The 20,115-nt window shown below is 37.0% G+C and overlaps 3 protein-coding genes and 1 long non-coding RNA gene across 6 annotated transcripts; 3 read left to right on the top strand and 1 right to left on the bottom strand.

Annotated features, from left to right (window-relative positions):
- The first annotated feature begins 630 nt into the window (after window positions 1-630).
- On the top strand, window positions 631-4,077 carry LOC109113901 (anamorsin homolog 2-like). The gene is made up of 5 exons (XM_019197456.2): window positions 631-1,303; window positions 1,670-1,836; window positions 1,925-2,056; window positions 2,216-2,405; window positions 3,393-4,077. The coding sequence occupies exons 1-5, from the start codon at window positions 946-948 to the stop codon at window positions 3,686-3,688; spliced, it is 1,143 nt and encodes a 380-aa protein (XP_019053001.1). The 5' UTR covers window positions 631-945; the 3' UTR covers window positions 3,689-4,077.
- A 2,998-nt stretch (window positions 4,078-7,075) lies between these two features.
- LOC104595531 (tRNA/rRNA methyltransferase (SpoU) family protein) lies at window positions 7,076-11,118 on the top strand. 2 transcript variants are annotated; one of them, XM_010256287.3, is made up of 4 exons: window positions 7,077-7,492; window positions 8,700-8,994; window positions 9,719-9,769; window positions 10,676-11,118. In XM_010256287.3, exons 1-4 carry the CDS (start codon window positions 7,233-7,235, stop codon window positions 11,075-11,077), a joined length of 1,008 nt encoding a protein of 335 aa, XP_010254589.1. In that variant the 5' UTR covers window positions 7,077-7,232; the 3' UTR covers window positions 11,078-11,118. The 2 variants fall into 2 exon arrangements, with proteins under 2 accessions (XP_010254590.1, XP_010254589.1); XM_010256288.3 differs by lacking the exon at window positions 9,719-9,769 and having other exon boundaries at window positions 7,076-7,492.
- A 2,706-nt stretch (window positions 11,119-13,824) lies between these two features.
- On the top strand, window positions 13,825-16,735 carry LOC104595529 (uncharacterized). The gene is made up of 2 exons (XR_016076139.1): window positions 13,825-14,230; window positions 14,513-16,735. It is a non-coding gene; the product is annotated as an uncharacterized LOC104595529 (long non-coding RNA).
- On the bottom strand, window positions 16,729-19,870 carry LOC104595530 (uncharacterized). 2 transcript variants are annotated; one of them, XM_010256286.3, is made up of 5 exons: window positions 19,424-19,870; window positions 19,295-19,321; window positions 19,087-19,203; window positions 17,913-18,192; window positions 16,729-17,636 (listed from the first exon to the last, which is right to left on the bottom strand). In XM_010256286.3, exons 2-5 carry the CDS (start codon window positions 19,306-19,308, stop codon window positions 16,803-16,805), a joined length of 1,245 nt encoding a protein of 414 aa, XP_010254588.1. In that variant the 5' UTR covers window positions 19,309-19,321; window positions 19,424-19,870; the 3' UTR covers window positions 16,729-16,802. The 2 variants fall into 2 exon arrangements, with proteins under 2 accessions (XP_010254588.1, XP_010254587.1); XM_010256285.3 differs by having other exon boundaries at window positions 19,616-19,735.
- Between the last annotated feature and the right edge of the window lie 245 nt (window positions 19,871-20,115).

Genomic DNA, 20,115 nt, shown 5'->3' with positions numbered 1-20,115 from the left:
TACAGAGCAATGGACTTCTTTTCAAGTCATTAGCCATTACAGACATGGTGGGACATGTGAAAGGTGGCATTATTAGCCATTAGCAAGCAAAAGCTACAGAATTTGTACCAACTACCAAGCAAGGTTGTAAATATCGATAATGCCCGATATGCTGGTAGGGGTGTATCGGTACATTTTTTTTTTTACTTCTTTTCAAAACCGGTTCAAGGGGGTGAGTTTAAGGCTCCTCCACCTCCTGAACTGGTCAGAATCCCAATACGCCCCTACACCCTCTGTAATGGCTGTATCGGAGTTCTCCTGATACTTTGAACCCTCTAGTACAATATTCCAGTGTTGAACCCTCCACGATGCCTACGGAGTTTGTACCACGCATCACCCAATTAATACATTACTTATTGATAAAATATATATTTATGCATGGTTTGTATATATTATTTGTGCTGATGTAGCACAGTCCTTCCTGTGACCCGGATAAAAACGATTTAACCTCCGAATCAATTTTTAAATTATTGGGATTTTCATGTAGTGGCTTCTAGATTTACAATGTGGGCCCCACGCGGAAAGCCTAGAAACTATGTGAGAAACAAAGCAAACTCTATTGATGACTCAAAATTGTGGTTCAGGGGCTTCTAACATGTAACGTGTTGAATTTAGGAGTTCAGGTTGGCGCCTAGAGCTGTAATGTGAGTCGGGTCGATTGCTGAACTGAAATTTGGGTATATATGTATATAAGCGTTTTTTTTTTTCGATTTGAGTATAAACGTTGTCTTGATGCTATCTAGAAGACACCAAAAGAACCAGACCCGAATCACCCGATACGATACGACCAACTACCGCAGTAAGCTAGAGAGAGAGGGAGAGAACTAAGAAGTGAAGTGGGGAGGTTAGGTTGGAAGACTGAAGACTGAAGACTTGGATGAGTTGGTTATATATACAGAACAGTTGATGAAGCGGAAGAAACGAAATGGAAGACAAAGACATCTTTTTAAGCCCTCCTCCATTTTGAGAATTGAGACAAGCAATCATGAGTGTGCTTTTGCGTTTGTACGTCTGTGGGTCCTCTTCCAATTCCTGAACCTCGCTTTCATTCTAATGCTCCCTCTCTCTCATCCTGTGGGTCTGGGTCTGGGTCTGCACTCTGCAACGCAGAGGGAATCGAAGGACATAAGCATGGAATTTCAGGACGGGGTTTTAATTATAACTGACTCCATATTCGTCAACGCAACTGTCGTAGTATGGGCACTTCACCATTTCTCGGTTGGGCCGAAGGATTTGAGAATCATCACTCAAGCATCTCTTCTGGGTCAGCTTTCTTTTTTTCCTTTCTCTTTCTAAACCCTAGAGTTCTTCATTTTGTGTTTCACTTTCTGAAGGATTTAAGCTCTTCTTCTTTTATCTGTTGATCTTACTTCTTTACCCATTTGCTTTTCCATTACATCTCTTGATTTTTTTTAACCATTTCTCTGGGTTTTGATGGTTCATTCACTGTAGTTTAGTGTAATTAACCTATACTTCGCTTCTGCTCCTTTCGGCTAGATAGCTAAGAATACCTAGTTTTCCCTTTTGATTGTACTGGTAGTGCAACATATGTACAGTGGCATAAGAGTTCTGATTTTTAGTACCCAGATTTATTTTTTTCTTATCCATTTCGTTATTGTCATATTGCCAGAAGGGAGTCTTTATTTTGAATCTTCTTCATTGTCCACTATAGTCTCAATTTCGGAGAAGCCCGGTTTTCACACTCAGCTCTGGTTATTAGAATTAGCCAAAGTTCTTAAACCTGGTGGTTCGGTGTTTCTGCAAGAACCGTTTTTCTTTGACGAGAACAAAGAAGCAGTAAGTTCATTTATTTTCATTCGAAGATATTTTATCTAGTGTTCCTTGATCTTGCTGCATCAGGATTGATGTGCAACTCTTAATTCAGGTCTTGAGGGAGTCCAGATCTTCTTTAGAACGCAACCTTCTGTTTGCAGGTTTCTCTTCCTTAGAGAATTCTGAATGCCTTGACCATTCTGCTGAAATTGATTCATCACTTCAAAATTTTGAGATTATTGCGGTATTCTTGTAACTTGCACTAGTTTATTTATATATTGTCATTATTTTATGCTATTTTTTCTAGTTGATTTGTTATTTATTTCCTCTATTTTGTGGTGAACATATTATTTTATTAGTATTTCAGAAATATTAGTTAATTCTCATGCTTTTGACAGAGCAGATCAAAGCAAAGAGATCTTGCAACCCACAAACTTCCTTCACTTCTCATAAGAGATCAGTGCAGAATAGGGAAATTCCCGTGGTTGATGTTAGTAGCACATTATCGCCGCAGATAGAGGATATGAATGACTTGATTGATGAAGATACTTTGCTTGCACCAGAGGATATAAAGAAGCCTGAGATGCCACTAGGTTTGCATCTCGGACCTGATTAGGACTTCTCTCAAGTACTAATATAATCTAAAGTTCAGTTTAGGTGATTCCACCATGTCCATTAGGAATATCTATGAAGCCCCCTGAAGTCCTGAACTGATCTTTGACCATACAAATTCAAGATCATGCAAACTGAGCAGCTGTTATCAGTTTATCAACATCTTGGAGGCTCAAGATATACTTGCTTAACCTTGGGATATACCAAATTAGCCAGGGTCGTTTAGCTTAACAAGGAGGCTTTAGGAAAAAGGCTCAATTTGTGAGTTTTTTTAGCAGAAATAAAAAAAGGAGCTGAGGCCCAGCTCAACACTCCCAGAGCTTGCATCGTTCATTGGCAGTCTAAATTCCATGTGTTAGTTCTACTCCATCTACTTTTGTTATAACAAGTTGATAAAATCTATCTGGGCATTTACTTACCAAAAATAAATAAATCGACCTGAGCATTTATTTTCACTAGGAAACATGAACATGAAAGGTTATTACAATTTGATAATGTAAATTGCAATGTAACCTGCATGTTTTAAATTAGTTAATAGAAGTGTTATAGTCGCAAGGAAAAGGTCATAAACCAACAACTAAATAAAAGATTGGAGAAAAAGCTCTATGCTGTTTAGCAGCTAACATTCAAGTGGTGGTATAAGCTTTATACTGTCTATTCAGGTATTTAAATTCTGTTGCTTAGCTGACAGTTTCAATTTTGAGAAATTCTGATGTATATGCTATTTAAAGTGTCATTTCTTTTGTTACACCCTTACATTTTATGTTCTTCATTTCAATCCCTCTACATCATTGCCTACACTTTTAGAATATGGTTTTAGTGAACCTTCAAGCATTTAACAGCATCTTCTCTTTAGTATTGTCTTCTGAAATTCTTATATTGACTAGATTAGTTGTCCTTAAATCACCAATATGTTTTCTTTTGTCACTCATACTAATTACAATTCCCCTCATCTTTTCTGAAATCAGACAACAATTTTCTATTAAGGGAGCGGATACGAGAACGCAATCGTCTCTATCAGCGTAGACGCCGGGCACGGATGTCTGAAGAGCAAAGAAATCGTGAAAGAGAGAGAAGGCGGCAGTATATGCAAAGCCGAAGAGTACAGCCAATTAGCTATGACACACCAGTCCCTCTGCCAATTAGTTATAATGGACATAATGAATGTGAACAGAATCCCCTCTGTGCTCAGCAGCTTTTAGAAGCTCAAGGCATTGAGTTGGAAAATAACCAGGGCATGGGAGAGGCACGGGAAGCTTCATAGTAGGGAAAAAGGTAATAATGTGAGGGAGAACTAGTATGGTATATACTTTGCCTGTGAACAAGTTTAGATCTGAAGTGCCAAATGCTGCACTGCAAAGGGCTTGATTGACTGAATACTGGAAAAATAACATGCCAATAAAAGGTTTGGCCAGTGCAATACAGTGGATAATTTAACTGAAAAAAGTCAAAAGTAACTATTTCACATTTAGAAACAAATGTGAATATTGTTAGTCCTAGAAGTAGAGGACTATCATCATGCTTTTATGATTTTTTTTTTTTTTTTTTTTTTTTTTTTTTTGGTCATTGTAGTTTACATATTGTAGAAACAAACTTGACCACTACATATGAAGAAACAAACATTCCCAGTGTGAAACCTCTTGGTTTTGTGTAAAGTGTGATCGAAGTATCATTTAAAATGTATGGGTTTATGTGATCTTTAAGAACAATATGATTTCTTACATCTATATACTCTTCTTTTACTCTCTAATAATTATCCTTAAGGCTCCATTTGGAAGGAGTACAAATACAAATATGTAGAGCATAAAATCTTGTATTTTGTATGTATTTGTACTGTACATATTTGTATTTGTAATCCTTCCAAACTGAAACTCAGTTTGGAAAGAGTACGAATACAAATATGTAAAGTACAAATACATACAAAATAATACAAAATACAAGGTTTGGAACTCTACATATTTGTATTTGTACTCCTTCCAAACTAAGCCTAAAGGACTAACCACTGCCGCTGGCTATACAAATTCCATATATGTTTTCTCCTGATGTAAATTCCCTTACTCCCTTACTGGAAATCTGGAATGGCTTAGGAATGGCTTAGTGCTGTTTATCAAGCCCTTAGAGCTACATTTTCATCTCAAATCTGCATTGAGGTATTGTCTTTGATATTAGAAAGATGAATCAAGGCAAATTAAAGGTTACTATAATTGTTCTTGACCCTTGGTAGTCAGGAAAAAAGGACTATAGGTGCTAGATGTTGTATTTGGTTGGTAAAAACCGGAAGAAAGAAAATTGGATTGAATGTTGATGTTTGCAATTATTTGTTTTCAACAGTCAAGCAAATGAATTGGGTGAAAATGACAAATGTGGTGCTCGTTCCTTTGTTATGTTAACCCAAGTCATCAACATTAAGGGTTTTAAGTAGAGCTGGTAGTTGGTACCATAAAAATCAGATTGATGATTGATTGGTTATTGGTTGCTACATGCAGGGTTTGTTTGGTTTGCAGGAATAAGGGTCTGGAATCAGAATTGGAATTCCATTCCCATTCCTGGTGGAATGGCATTCCCCCATTTGAGGGAATGGGCATTCCCTTCCCCTCCCTTCGGAATGGGAATACGTTCCAACTGATTCTGATTTTGATTCCAATTCCCGTCTGAACCAAATAGGTGGAGAAATAGATCATTCCAATTCCAACTACAAACCAAACAGATCCTCAATGTTTTAATATTGACAACTAGCCCAGATCTCTTTTGCAAATCCTGTTTGGTCTTGTTTAAACTATTCCTACATAAAAATAAATTTCCAATTTTTTCATGGACCAATAGCTCAATTGGAAGAATCAATTGTACTATTTTATTTCAGAAACTGCTGGCAGAATCAGAAGATGCTTTTAGATGAACAATTATTGATGGCAACTCCAAACATTCCAATCTTGATAGTTGTCTACTTTCTATTTACTGAACTTGTAAAATGTACATCTCAATTTCTTGGCTCAGGCCACAGCTTACCTCATGGCAGATCAAAACTCATACTTGGATGCCCAAGTTTCTTTTGGGCATGCATTGCAGAATGACCAATGCTGTAGAACCGTTTTCAGCATTGGTCTATATTATTCAACGTTCAATATAATGCCACATTGATACCACATCATTGCACCGCTGGCAGTAATGGACTGTTTTCTGAGAAAACATTGAATTTGACGTTTCTTCATACCATACTTTCCCGATTTACAAAGGGTGGTATGAAACAATGCTTTTTCTGGAAAAATGGTACCAAATAAGAGGTCATTTTCTGAAGTACCGCTTTTTCTGATGTAATGCTTATGTGGCACCATTTTATCAAAAAATGGCATTGATGTCAAACACCTCCTAGAACCATTTGTGAATCTGAGCAGTATCAAGATGCTATTCCATCCCTTCTCCACTGCTTTCGATAAATAGCCATGAGTTCAGCCTATTCAACTGAGTTAGGAGACCAAATGTATTTAACAGCATGAGGAACTTTAACTACATTGCAGGGAGGATTAATGAAACGTTCAGAAATTTGAGGATTGTAATAAAAAAAAATGATGAAAACAGTTGATTGACATGGTTAAGAATCCAGTGAACAGATATCTCCTTTTGTCTAAATACTTTCTCATTCGAGCATATTAAATGTAAATAAGACGCCATAGCAATCCAACTTAAAATATGCTGGATAAGCAGTTTATAATCTAACACATTGAATTAAGGAGGTTATATAATTGATCCAAGAATTGTAAGAGTTAGCTCGTAGACGAATATTCCATGGTGAACCAAAATAAATCACAGATGCAAAGGGACAAGAAGAGAAGAGGTGAATTATTAGCTCCAATTTTACTTTTAACAATTGTACTCAAAAATAAGTTTACTTTTTTAGGCTTCATTTGTTTTTCTGTAAATAAGGGAGGATAAGTTGGTCAACACGAGAATTGATCAATTTATCCTTTTTTTGGTATTAATGGGTGTCACGGAAAAGAATGATTTGCATGACAATTATTTGAATTAGCCTCCCACACCCAATTGGATAAGCAATTTTTCCGAGAAAATTTATTAATACATAATGGAACAATATTATCCCTTTAATAATTATATTTATATGGATAAAACAGTCATTGTTGACATTTACCCAGGACTGAGAAAAAGAAAGAATTTAAGAGGAAGAAACCCATTCATTAAGGCTGTGTTTGGAATCGGTATAAATCAAGAACAATATAAAAGTTTACGCTGGTTCTGTTTTGTTGGCGTTTGGATAAAGTGTAAATGAAAATCAATATAAAACTCCACTCCAGTTTAGATTTATTGGTGTTTGAATGGAGTGAAGTTTTACATGCATTCATCAAACATAAATTTTTACATTAATTATTGATGTAAATAAGATATTAATGTTATTAATGTAAAATTTTACACTTTTTATCACGATTTTCAAAATGATAACTATCACTTACTACCGTTCAGTGTAAAATATACACCGGTGACGTTTTACACCAAATCTAAACAAAGCCTAAAAAAGAAGAGAAGTCCCCAAAGAAACAATCAATGGTCCAATGTAGGGTGTCAATAGACCGATTTTGAATGGACCCGGCAAAAAATAAGACGTATTAAAATTGGACCAATCCAGACATAATGGATTTGGTAAGATTGAAACAATAGATAGAAAAGATTCCAGAGATTCTATCTCCTCCGGACCGTAACTACAGTCCTATGTCACAAAAGATCCAAGAACAACGATTCAAAGAGGAGGAGAGGACATGATATTAGTTCTAGCGCCTTAGCGGTGGACGGAGTGCAACATGCACACAACCCTGGTCTCAACCGTTCACCATCGACTGATTCAGGTTTCACATTCACATACGAAGCTGTCGACTGTGCATTTTGATCAAAGCCAAAGAAGCACTGATGATGGTATACTTCATCTCCCCCTGCCTTCTCACCTCAAGTTTATTTCTAGTCCTTCAAACCCATTTGTGAAGCACTGTGTCAAGCTTCGCCAGAGCTCCTCTTACCGCCACTTACATCGTTCTGCTCTTGTCGTCGGAACTACTCCAATTAGGTAATCTGGTATCTCCTTGTAATATCTGTTTGGATTTAACAACTGCCCTGGATTTCAATTCCCATTTCAGGTCTTCTTTGTCTCGCATATTTCCAAGTAAAACCTTTAGATTTCAAGCGGAATTGTTAGGTTTTCCTTCTTTGCCTGAGTTCTTCACGCGAAGAGTTTAGATAGCTTAAAGGATGCCTAGTGCTACAGACGAAGCAGTCGTTTATAAGGAAATTATGAAAACCCAACTAACTGATTCTCTTCTTCCACGTTCATCTTGAAGTATCAGAATTATACTAAAGGTTTTAAAAACTCGGGTGTTCAAAAATTGGGTTGACTAAGCCAAGTTGTCTCGCTCGGCAGGAAATTGATACGTGTACTTGTTCTGAATTCATTTGCTCAAAGTGAACTTTGGAAGAGGCCTGTGACCATTTTATTAGAATTAAAATGAGCAGAACATGTATCTAGGTGAGCCAACAACCTTCCAATCATTTGGCTTCTTTTTTTGTTCAAATTGTAGTTATGTCAAGCTTCACTTCTTTGCTTACAGCTAGAGGCACACACATGCCAACAACCTTGACTGTGAATGCCCTTACTTTTCATTCATTGAGGAGAAAATGAGAATGTATCTTGAAGAGTCATTCTCACTCTACCTACTGGGAAATACCATATCCATCAGGCATAAATTCATGGGCATTTTTTATTACATATTTCTAGGGTTGTTATTGTTTATAATTTAAGACTTGCACCAACCATTGGGTGTTTAAGCATGTTCCAGGCTAGCTTGGTTAGAAGTTTAAGTGATACTATTAACTGCCCTAAAATCTAACTTGGAGTCACCTTACATTCAACCCTACTGATTTTTTGTGAATTCTCGTTGTTCAACAACTCTTGGATCTAGGACTTTCTCTAAGTTTCCTAACCCAATGATGGCTTTCTAGTTGCTTCCAGCTTTACTAGTTCCTGTCACTCATTCTGACGATTAAGTAGATCACCATTATATGATAACCAATGTTACCTGCAAACCTGGTTTCTAAGGGTTACTTCTTGGAAATGCCATTACTACATCCTGCAAGGTCATTGCTACCAGATTTTGATGTAGTGGTTTCAATTCATTCTCTGATGTTTCTAAGGTTCTTCAGTACCAGAAAGTTATTAATGGTCCAACCATAAAATTTTACACTGCCGATGAAACTATTTGACATAGAAAAGTGTGCAGGGAAATATTGGAGTTCCAAGGGTTGAGACAAGGACCCAGCAAAGTGGATTGTTTACTTTTACTTGATGGGGCTGAGGTTCCCAAAGGGTTGTGTGATTCCTATGTTCGTATTTTGCATGTGAATTCTATGGTGATGAGAAAACTTTCAGGAGTGCAATCAAGTGATTCTATAGAAACAGTTGCTCTGATGAGAATTCCTACTAGTTTCTGCAACATGGAGGACAACCAAAGAGAAACCAATTTTCGAAATTGGTTCCCTTCCCCACATCGTATTCTAGTCCTTGATGGGATCCAGGTACATCTGAGACTTGTTGCTCATAGTTCTTATTATGTAGCACAGTTTTATAGACTTTTCTGCCTTCTCTTTTTGAGCCATTGTGTTTTAAGTTAGATATGACATTAGGTTCCAAATTCTTGTTAGACTCTCCAAATGTGTGCATATGTAGCATTTCAACTTACTATTATCTACAATGGAGTCACCACTGCAATATTAGCAACAAATTTCCTCTCTTTTTTGCTTCTTATCTCTTAATTTTCTTTTTAACATTTCTATTTTAAAGATTGCAGTGATAGCTTTATCTATGATTGTGCACTAGCCATCCAAATGCTTTGCAAATACTAAATGATGTGAATTTATTCCATGTTATGAAAAACCAAATTCCTCATGTCTTTTACACCTTGATAAGAGATATATCCTGAGGAATCATTAACTTTGAACTTTTAGTGAAAAATAAAGCATGAACTGCCATGCTTGAGGAGATTCATTCAAATATACATGAAGATATTAATCAATTTAAAATCTCCTTCTGGATGTATATATTAGATTCTCTCTTTTTTTTTATAATAGTTATAAACTACTTCTCAACTGTTAAAAAGGCAAACAATTTAGCATTAATCACCTCGGTCAAATCCACTAATTAGGTTCATCACTTTTACTTTTCTTTGGCTTTCCCATGGTCTTTTAGGATCTCACAATCATTTTTGTTGCTTGCTAACATGTCAAGGGTTTTTCACTGCAGGACCCTGGTAATGTCGGTACGTTGCTTAGATCTGCAATGGCCTTTAGATGGGTATGGTGTTAATCATCAATTTCTATCTTGGTCCAAATACTTTTGTCATCATCATCATTGTTATGACCATTATCATATATTATATATCAAAAAGAAAGTATTGTGTTGTTGGTAGAATGGTAAAGTCTCAGGCTATCAAGCATGAGAACGTGGGTCCGCATCTAAGTGGCCACTTTGTGAAAAAAAGGGCCAAAGGTTAGGACCATATCCAGTCCACCCCTCCCAAGACTCCATATAGCTAGAACCCACATGAGTAATGGCCTTAAAAATGTATTGTATTTCTACATTACTTGCTTTGCTGCCTGTAATAACAGGTCGGTTCTTCATATCTTCAGTTAGCCATGTTAGCTTAATCCACTACAAATGCAACCGAAAGTTGCCACATATAGGGGACATACCCATCCCTTTTGTCAGATAGGTTAGCCTCTTCTGAGTCAGGAAGACATTGATAGATGGATTAGCATGTAAACATTTAATCGAGGAGCCTTTTTCTTTTTTTTTTTAATATCTATGGAAGGGTTTGCTTAATATATGTTTTACGTACAGGTCAAAGTTGTAAATAGAAAATGCAAAATGCACAAAAGACAAAATAAAAAAGGAAGAAAAAGTAAACTAACAAAATATTTTACGTAGAACAGACAAGGAAATCTTTCCACTGGCTATTAGTTATGTTTACCTTGGCATTTCCCTTTTCACTTGATGAGTTGGCTCAAGATATTTCTGGCTTTTTGCAATCGATTGAACTTGACAGACGATCTAGTCAGTTTTCCAAGCTACTAAAATATTTAGTTCAGTCAGAGTGATTTCACGATATTGAGTCCAATTGATGGTTTTGAAATATGAGTAACAATGGTTGATAACACCATTACCTTAAAGGAAATTGATTTGGGTGCCAATGACCAACAGGATGGTGTTTTCCTTCTTCCCGGTTGCTGCGATCCTTTCAATGAGAAAGTGCTCCGAGCAGCTAGAGGAGCTTCCTTTCAACTACCTATTGTTTCTGGCAAATGGGTTCATCTAGAAGCTCTCACAACTGAATTCGAAATGAAGCTGTTGGCAGGGCATCCCGAGAGTATGGGAGAATCCAAGTGCTCGTCTTCAATCTCTAAAAAGCTTGTAAGTTGTTTAGCAGATAAGCCATTGTGCTTAATATTAGGCAGTGAAGGGCATGGTCTTTCAGACCAATCTAGGCAGGCCTGTGAGCTTATAAACATTCCTATGGCAGGGGGATTTGAGTCTCTAAATGTTTCAGTTGCAGGTGGCATTTTCTTGTTTTTGCTGCAACCAGAGAATCGGATATTTATATAATTTTTCCCTCATTGTTTATGATAACCAAATTCTTGATTCCAGTCCTTTCACCTACACCTTAATTTTGGAAGAAGTACAAAGACAAATATGTAGAGTGCAAAACCTTATATTTTGTATGTATTTGCACTCTACATAGTTGTATTTGTACTCTTTCCAAACTGAGTCTCTGTTTGTTCGCTTGGAAAATCTGAGCCGGATATCAATTTTGCACCCAGTCAGTTTTGCATTTGTTTATTTGTTTTTATGATTTGCACTTCTATCTTAATATAAAATTTGTACTTTTTTTTAATCTCATCTGTATTTCATTGGTAGTACAAATTTTGCATATAAAAACTGATACAAAATTTGTACTTTCAACCTTCTTCCTACTAAAATTCTCTCATATATGGTGGGAACCACACCATCTTGCTTCCTACCTCATACCAAAATAAATAACGGAAAAGTGTGGATAGGCCCAATGCAGATTTCTGAATTACACTGCAGATCTATAAACATTCAAAATGTCAAAAAACCCCCACTCTATATACCAATGCCCGCAATTAACATCAATTCCGAGTTGGCACTTACCCCAACTGTACTTTGGGCCTAAAAATTCTGACCCTAGGCTGAACCATCATTCTCCCAATAAATAATCCTTCATCCTATCCCATTCTCTTTCATGCAAGGTGTGACTGTGGATTACATAGCCGACCATGATTTACACTCAACTTATTTGCACTCATATATTTCCATTAATGCAAATAAAATTTGCATCATAAAAAGAAACTGAGCCTAAAATGAACTTCGAGGCTCAATTACAGAGCTCTTTTAATGCTAAAGGTTCCAATCACATTCCATTGTTGCATTTTTTTATGAAGAAAATTAGATTCGTTGTATCAAACCTCGTTAACAAAAAAGAGCAGCGACAGCGAGCTAGGTTGGTGTAGGATGATCTTGGCTGGGCTAGACCTCTACAAGATCTTCCTCGGCCTTTGCAAGTAGGGCTGTCAATGAACTGCACGTTGGTCCATTCCAATCTGGTCTGATATAAATACATTATAGATGGACCATTTTGAATTTGATCCAATTCAATGTCTGTCCAATCTGTTCAATGAACAATGGAGAAGTCACCATGTGGGAATGTTATCCAATATGAATTGTTTTCTTTGATTATGATTTAAAAAAAGTAGTTCTACAATCAGTTTAAGAAAACATACGTTTGGTTGCATGGTATATTTCTTTATTTCAAAGTGAAGCTAAAAATGTGCTCTGAATTTCGGGTTTCAAATACATGATTTTCTCAAACAATTTGGTAAAATATATTTCATAAACACATGACATTCAGATTGATTCTGATTTTTGTTTTTGTTAAAAAGATAAATTCTGATGAAATGGATATCAATTCAGCTTTAGAGGTGCAATTTGGGTGGGTTTGGGTTGAGATTTTGTTTAAAATAAAATGAATGGGTCCGGTCCAAAACCTCGAGCCCAATGTTCTGTAAATTCTTCAAATCAGGTATCCAATTTGCACCCATTCAAATTTTTATTCTTATTATTTTTTTTAATCTATACTTGGTTAGAAGTTCATTTTAATGTGAGTTGGTTTTAGAACACATCTCCTATGGTTGCAGCACTTATATATCAGAAACCCCCAATAAAATACGGAGACACAGACACTACCAATCCTTTTAAATTAAAAACATCAAATAAAAGAAGCTTTAGGCTATGTTTGGTTTGAAGGAAAAAGTAGAGAAAGAAAGGGAAATTTAAGGAAATCTATACAAGGTTTATAAAGGTTTTTCTGCCTTTCTTTTCCTTTCCCTATTTTTTCCTTCAAACCAAACACAGCCTTAGCACTTGTAAGAAGGTCTCACTGAGAGTTTGGAGTTGAGTGCATATGTGTTGGTGAACTGAAGCAGCATAATACCAATAATACCAAATAGAAGTAGTTCAAATCTCTTGTAGAAATGAGAAGAAAATATTTCTCATGTTGAAAACAATTTTTTATTGACTATAAAAGTAAGATTGGTTTTTAAAAATCAAACTGAAAGCAATTTTTAACATATTGTCAGTTTTTGATTGATGTGACATCGTTCCAAAACAAGAAAGGCAAAAACACACCTGCTAGAGTGATCGAGCTTAGGATCCCAAGAAAATTGAAGCAGAGAAAGCATTCCAATTTCATAATGTACTCCCAAAGTTGAAAGTTCCCAGCAATGGATTGAACAAGACATAAAATCCTATTTATTATTAAATTATCAAATTCAACCAGATAATGGGTCGGCTCGAAAATATAGGAACTTAACACCCATTAACCCGATTGGCAATGTTAGATAGTCGGGTTATCGGGTACCTAGCAGCTTTTTGTCACACCCATCACCCATGGTTTAAATCTAAATACGTGCAATGCAACTTAACCAGATCTATCACTATACAACCGGCCCATTTGGTGATTGAACAGTACCCATTAGAGGATCTAAGGTCGGATCCAAACTGATGTGATTAGTCCATTATAAAAGAAATATGGATAAGAAATGTGATATGGGTCTACATTACATTCTCATCATGGAGACTCATAAGAGCTGAAGAATGTGTTTGACTTGAAGAAGAAAGATGATGATGAACATAGCTCAACACTTGGTGGGATCTGGTCTTAATAATGGTGATAACAGATGAAGTGAAAGGAACTAGCAACAACCAAAATTTAAGGTGAAAATTGATGATTCAAAACACTATTTATCTCACTGTACAAATTTGGGAGGTGGGAAGGGACTTGTGGTAAAAGCACAGAGGAGTACATATCTATTATGTGTGTGCTGTCACACTGTAACTCACTTGTATAATTAATAAGAACAACTAAAAAAAGAGAAATTTGTTTTCAGTCAGCATGTGAAAGGACTAGAATGAGTTCTATTTCGGTTGGAAATTTTTATAATAATTTATAAACTTCTGGGTTCAGAAAAAAATTGATATAGACGGGTTTTCAGTTCAAAGGACAGATCGGTGGAACGAGGAAAGAGGAGAGAAGACAAAATAGAAACACACACAGAGAAAGAGAGAAAGAGAAAGAGAGAGAGCGAGAGAGGAAGAGAAAAGCAATGAAGAAGAAGAAGAAGAAGAAGAAGAAGAAGAGTGAAGATTTTTCAGAGCTTGAACTTTCTCCACTACAAACAGGTATTTTTCTTCTTTATCTAAGGCCCTGAATGGATTGTTGAAAGTTTGTTCCTTCTGGGTTTCTTTTCTAATATTACAATGAAGAGCTTCAATTTGAAGATCTTCATTTTCCATGTTTGTGCTGTTCTGGTTTTATCAGAAACTACAACTATTTTATTTGAACACCTTCACAGAAACTACAATCACCCTATTTTTCTTAATTTGATAGTGCACTTCATTTCTCTTCATAGCCAATAATAAGAAACCAACTTCTGTTTTTTTGTTCATCTCCAAAATGTGAAGAAAACTCTGCAAGATACTTGGGAAAGTTTCATAACCCCAGATTAAATTGCCATCTGAGATCGGAAGTGGTTCCCAGAATGATGAAAAGAAATGCCTCACCACCGAGAAAACAGAATGACACGTAGAAGTTGAAGAATTTCCTACATGTCAATTATCTATTGCATGTGCCTAACTTCTGAGCTCCAATTTAAAGTTTTGAACACTGTTTACGTATTAAGTTGATTTTGTTGGACTGAGGGCGATGATATATTGATATCTATCAAGAAATCTAATTTGTTTCTGAAGAGGCTGGAAGTGGTTCGAGTAATGCTGCTATCTGTGGGCACTGACTAGAAATGAAGGAAATGGAAAGTCACTATTTGTTAGGTTAAAGAGTTTCAAATTTCTGCCAAGTTTTCTGCACTGTACAGGTGGTGGGTTTGGTCTTCCAAATTAAACCATAAAACCAAAGTCTCAGTTGCTGTTGTTAATTTGTTATTTAACAAATAAATCCATCAATTACATTTATTAAAACTGCAACATTAATGGATAATGGGGTTGTGGGTGTGAGTGGCCAATAATTTGAATTTCCTTCCTTGGATGCTGATGAAATGTGAGGCTGGGGCTGGATTGATCAATGCTCTGTTCTTCCACTGCAACACTCAAACTCTCTCTGTTTCTGTCTCTCTTACCGGTTTTTGTCTCTGAGCTCAGACACTGACAACACTCTTTTTCCTTTTTCACAATCTTGTGAAGTTACAATGTCATTGAATGCATCTTTCCCCCGCTTCTTCAGGGTCTCTCCTTTTCTGCTTTCTCTCTTTTTATTTATTTATTTATTTTCATTTTGTATTATTTTACCCCCTTTTGTTTACATGATAAAATATATTATATCCGGTTTTTCTTAATATAATTTTCTTTCTTTCATTCTGACCCTTGATTCATTGGCTTGTCGATTCTTGTCTCTGAGTCCCTGGCTGCAAACCCGAATGCTACTCCCTGGTTGAAGTGGACCGGGTGACAGTCTTGGCCCACCCATTTCTGGCGGCCCGCAACATGACTATTGGAACCCCATTTCTGACAGCCTGATTTACTGCTGAGGTTTCTTTTTTTTTTAATCTCATTAAAGAATAAAGACCCATCTACACCACAATCCCCTTTGCAAATTAATATGTTTAGGAATTAGGAGTAGGGGTGCAATTTTGGTGGGATCCTGTTGACCTTTTATCAAAATTTGAATGGGCCTGGCCCGAGCCCGAAGCAGTGTAAAATACTAACTCGAGCCAACCCAAATTGCTTATATTTGTTTAATGTGAGAGTTAAAATGCATTGGACATTAAGATCAATGTTCCTGAAAACAAAGGGTTAATTCCCTCTTCGCCATTCATTTTTAATTGATCCATTTGTTTTATTTGCATGTAAAGGATAGGAAATGCATTTGCAAGAAGGCGAAAATGAAATATGAACAAAATGATAGAAAATAATTTTCAAAAGAAAACTATAGATTACCATAAAATAGACTGAGCCATCAATTTTCTTCAACTTAGGCTCAGTTTGGAATTTGGGAAGAATACAAAAACCTTGTATTTTATATGTATTTATATTTGTACTCCTTCCAACCGAGCCTTAGCTCCAATCTCATTTACATTTGAACAAGATTTCGTTGTAATTTACACTTTCCATTCTTAATTGCAGATTAATGGTACACAGGATCAGTAACAGCAGTGGGTTCGACCCAGCAAACATAGACTGAAAGAAGTTGGGTCTAGAGTCCTCTTAAAGAAGCTCTTTTTTACCTTACACCGTCTGATATTGGCATGAACAGGCTCAATCTTATTCTGTGATGAATCAAGTATATGATGTTTTGATGTTTCCAAGATAGTTATTTACCTAATACAGTATATCATTTTTCCAAATAAGGTAGAGAAATAATATATGCATTACTTGGGAAATACAGCTTTCGCTTCAATATAACTTAAGATGAATCCCAGTATTATCACCGTTTTCATCGTATCCGGATTGAACATTTCGAGTTAATGCCAGAGACCCAGAACGCTAGTTTGGGAACTGGCCAGTGGCCACAGAGTAGTCTAGCTGGAGACCTGGAGTCGGCTTGGTTCTGGGAGAAGACTTGATTAAAACCCAGTTACATTTTTTTTTTTTTTCATTTTCTGTTGCGGTAGGCATTTTTGTTAGAACTAATCATCCCAGAAACGCAAAGAGAAAAGCTCCGCCTCTGCGAAATCATCAGTGTTAAACCTGGGTTGCTGCAAACTTGTATTACAATTGCAATCAAATCGAGAAGACAAATTTAGAGCCTTCTACGGTATTCCTTTCCTAGGGCATCCTCCTTGATGATATCAACAAGGGAGACGGGAAAATCAACAGGCCATAATACTACATCATTGCTGGGAAGATCCATCCTGGCGAGATGGTCAGCAGCTCGGTTGGCTTCACGCCATGAATGCGAGACTCGGTACTTGTCAAACTTTCTTAGCATCTCCCATATGTGCTTCAAGCAGCTACCTGCTTTCTGAGGATGAGGCCACTCTTTATTGATGACCTTCACAACACTCATTGAATCGGACTCAACCCAGATATCTTTAATTCCCTGGCCTAACGCAAGAACAAGGCCCCTCCAAACAGCCCATAATTCCAGTGAGAAGATTCCATCTCGAGGGGCCTTGGTAACAAAGGCACAGATTGGATTGCCCATGTGATCCCGCAGCAACCCACCTAAACCAGAATTCTGTGGATCAATAGATCCATCTGTATTTAATTTTGTCCATCCTAACATGGGCTTCTCCCATCTGCACCACCTAATTGGTCTACCAATTGGGGTGTTAGCTAGCCATTCCATTTTGAGCATTATGGCCTGGTTCAAGTCTTTGAATTCATCAACATTACTGATTCTCTTCAGCATCAAAGCAGGTTCGTCCATCTTTCCATTTCCAATCTTGTATGCTAGAAGATCCTCCTCCTTATTCTTGTGCTTTCTCCCTTGCACATGCTTTTTCAAACATTGCTCACTGGAAGTGCTCACCAGACAGAGAGCACAACTCCATTCTCTTTGAGCATTCTTTGAATTGGTTGGCACAATCGGTTCCCCATCCAAGCTATCAATTTTTGGCTTTTCAAAGTCACCCTGCAATGACAATCGTGAACAGTTCGTCATTGAATGCTGTCAACGCTGCAACTCTCAGCTAGCAGCACCATGGAATCACCATCAGAATGAGTACATGTTTCCTTGGATTCTAACAAGCATCCAAGAAGTGGTGATGGGAAATGGAGCATTTGATTGACCCTAACAGTTTTTGTGCAAGAGATATTCTTGATGTTCTTCCAAAATTACAGCAAGGTTTTGGATATCAAGTAAACTAGGACATCCTAAGTAACCGCTAAGTTTGTTATATAACTCTACCTTGCCAACGATGAGTTTCTCCAGTGCTTCTGATCCATTCTCTCTGATGTATCTCTCTGCAGCAACAAGGAAGTCACCTTCTGTAGTGAAGATCAAGAAGTCATCTTGTGTAGTGAAGATAAAGCTCTTCAGGTTGAACCATATGCTAGATGTTAGTGGCCTCATGGAAAGAAGTGGTCTAAAAAATCGTTTATAGACATAAGCAGCACCCTCAAAGTATGGTACCACCAACATGCATGACACTATCCCCTTTGCATGAGGCCAGAATGGGAGCCTGACACTATAAGACAAACAAATGAATGGGAAAATGGAGCAACCATCAATATACTGAGCTATAAACAATAGAGCAATAAAACATAAGAACAAAACCGATTACTATCAGCTGTGATAATATGAGAGTGGAGTGATAACTATCAGCTTGTTTGGATGCCATGATTGTCACCTGAAATGGATCACTTTCTGGTTGTTAAGAAACTGGAACTGAGCTACATTCTCAAGGTAACAAGACCTCATTCCAATATTTTATTAAACAAACCAGGAAGGGCCCTGTTTTAAATGGTGAGTTTGTGTCCTAATATGCAAAGAATGATCACAATGGAATCAATTCAATTTACACGACATCCAAACAGGCTAGCATAGCAACATGTACACAATATCCATTGGAAACTTTTCATTTCAGGATGATATTCAAGGGTCTCTGATTCTTCATCATCATCATCTAAGCTTTGTACCAACTACATGGGGTCGACTACATGAATCCTGTTTTGCCATTCCACTGTGTTCAGTACCATAACCACCCTTGAATTAGGCGCTTAAATCATTTCATATTACTTCCACCCAAGTTCTTTTCGATCTCCCCCTAGCTCTTCTAGACTAGACTCTTCAACTTGTAACTCATATAACTTCTCCTAACAGGTGCTGCAGATGATCTTCTATGCATATAATCAAACCATCTCAATTTACTTTCTCTCATTTTTTCTCTTTCTTTGGTTCTTGTTTGAAAAGAAAACAAAGAAGAAAAACATATATTTTCTCCTTGAAAATGATAGAAGCCACCACGAGTACTCAATTACCAAATGCAAAGACCTCACCAATTGATTTAGCTATATAATCACAATGAGCCATCTATAAAGTCACAACAATATAAAGCAAATTTTAAGAAACGCATAAATACCATATTTTTGCAAGTGCAAACTCCAAGAGTGCTATCAGAGAAAACAGAACCCAATACGTGAGACACTGCTGGATGTTGGACTTCGACCCACTCTCTATGGCTCGGATTGAAGCATATCTGTTAACAACCCAAGGCGAAAACCGTATTAATTTCCAAATTTTCACTTTACAAAAGAGGATAAGCAGAGAGGTAAATGCTAAACACTTACAAGGGATAGATCATAGTGAATAAAGGCCTGTAAATCAAACACAAATAAACAAGTAAACAACTATGACGAATAAAGCAGTAATATTCTACGTATTAAGTGAAAACCAGAAAATGGGGAGAAATAACATACAGCCAAATTCACTCCCCTTTCTGAAAAAGAAATCTTAGCAACAAAGGAATCTTCGTCAAATTAACTCAGGAAACATCAAGAAAATGAATTCATGCATAAAAGATTGCCGAAGATGAGAAAAAAGAAAAAGAGAGAACGAAAGAGAATCCGAGGTTTAGGTTCTCCGTGGTCACGACTCACGAGCCTACATACCGAGCAAATAAGATCTCAGCAGTCAGCTTGAGAAAAGTTCCCGAACCCATCCCTTCAACTCCTTTTCCTATGTTCGTCTGTCCATGTAGCTCTCAGAAGTCTTAATAGAGAAGAATGTCTTCTCCGTCTTCACTTCTCAGAAGAATCGAAGTCTTAATGGGCATAGACAAAGGGGAAACAAACGCGGGAAGCTCAAGAGTCTCTGCTCCCACTCGGCCACTCCCAAATTGGGTCAAAAGGTCGGTAGGGAAAGAGCGTTGATTGCGTCACCTGCGACGAGTCACTCACCCGTTGTCTGACGTCGCAAATTTATTGCCAGTTGCAAAGTAATAATGCATATCTTAAAGCTCACCTGTAAAGTTTAGGCATAATAGGAGATTCGCAAAAAATTGGACACGTGGCTAATAGAAGGGATGGATTCTGATTCTCCCGGAAATTAGGGGTTGAGGCCAACTGATTCCCATTTATCCGAAGAGCATTTATTTGGCCGACCTACTCAT

The sequence above is a fragment of the Nelumbo nucifera genome, chromosome 5 (assembly GCF_055504915.1).
Source record: "Nelumbo nucifera cultivar China Antique chromosome 5, China Antique-T2T, whole genome shotgun sequence".
Lineage (NCBI taxonomy): Eukaryota > Viridiplantae > Streptophyta > Magnoliopsida > Proteales > Nelumbonaceae > Nelumbo > Nelumbo nucifera.
The sequence above is the reverse complement of the archived record's forward strand: the minus strand, read 5'-3'. Positions and strand labels throughout refer to the sequence as shown.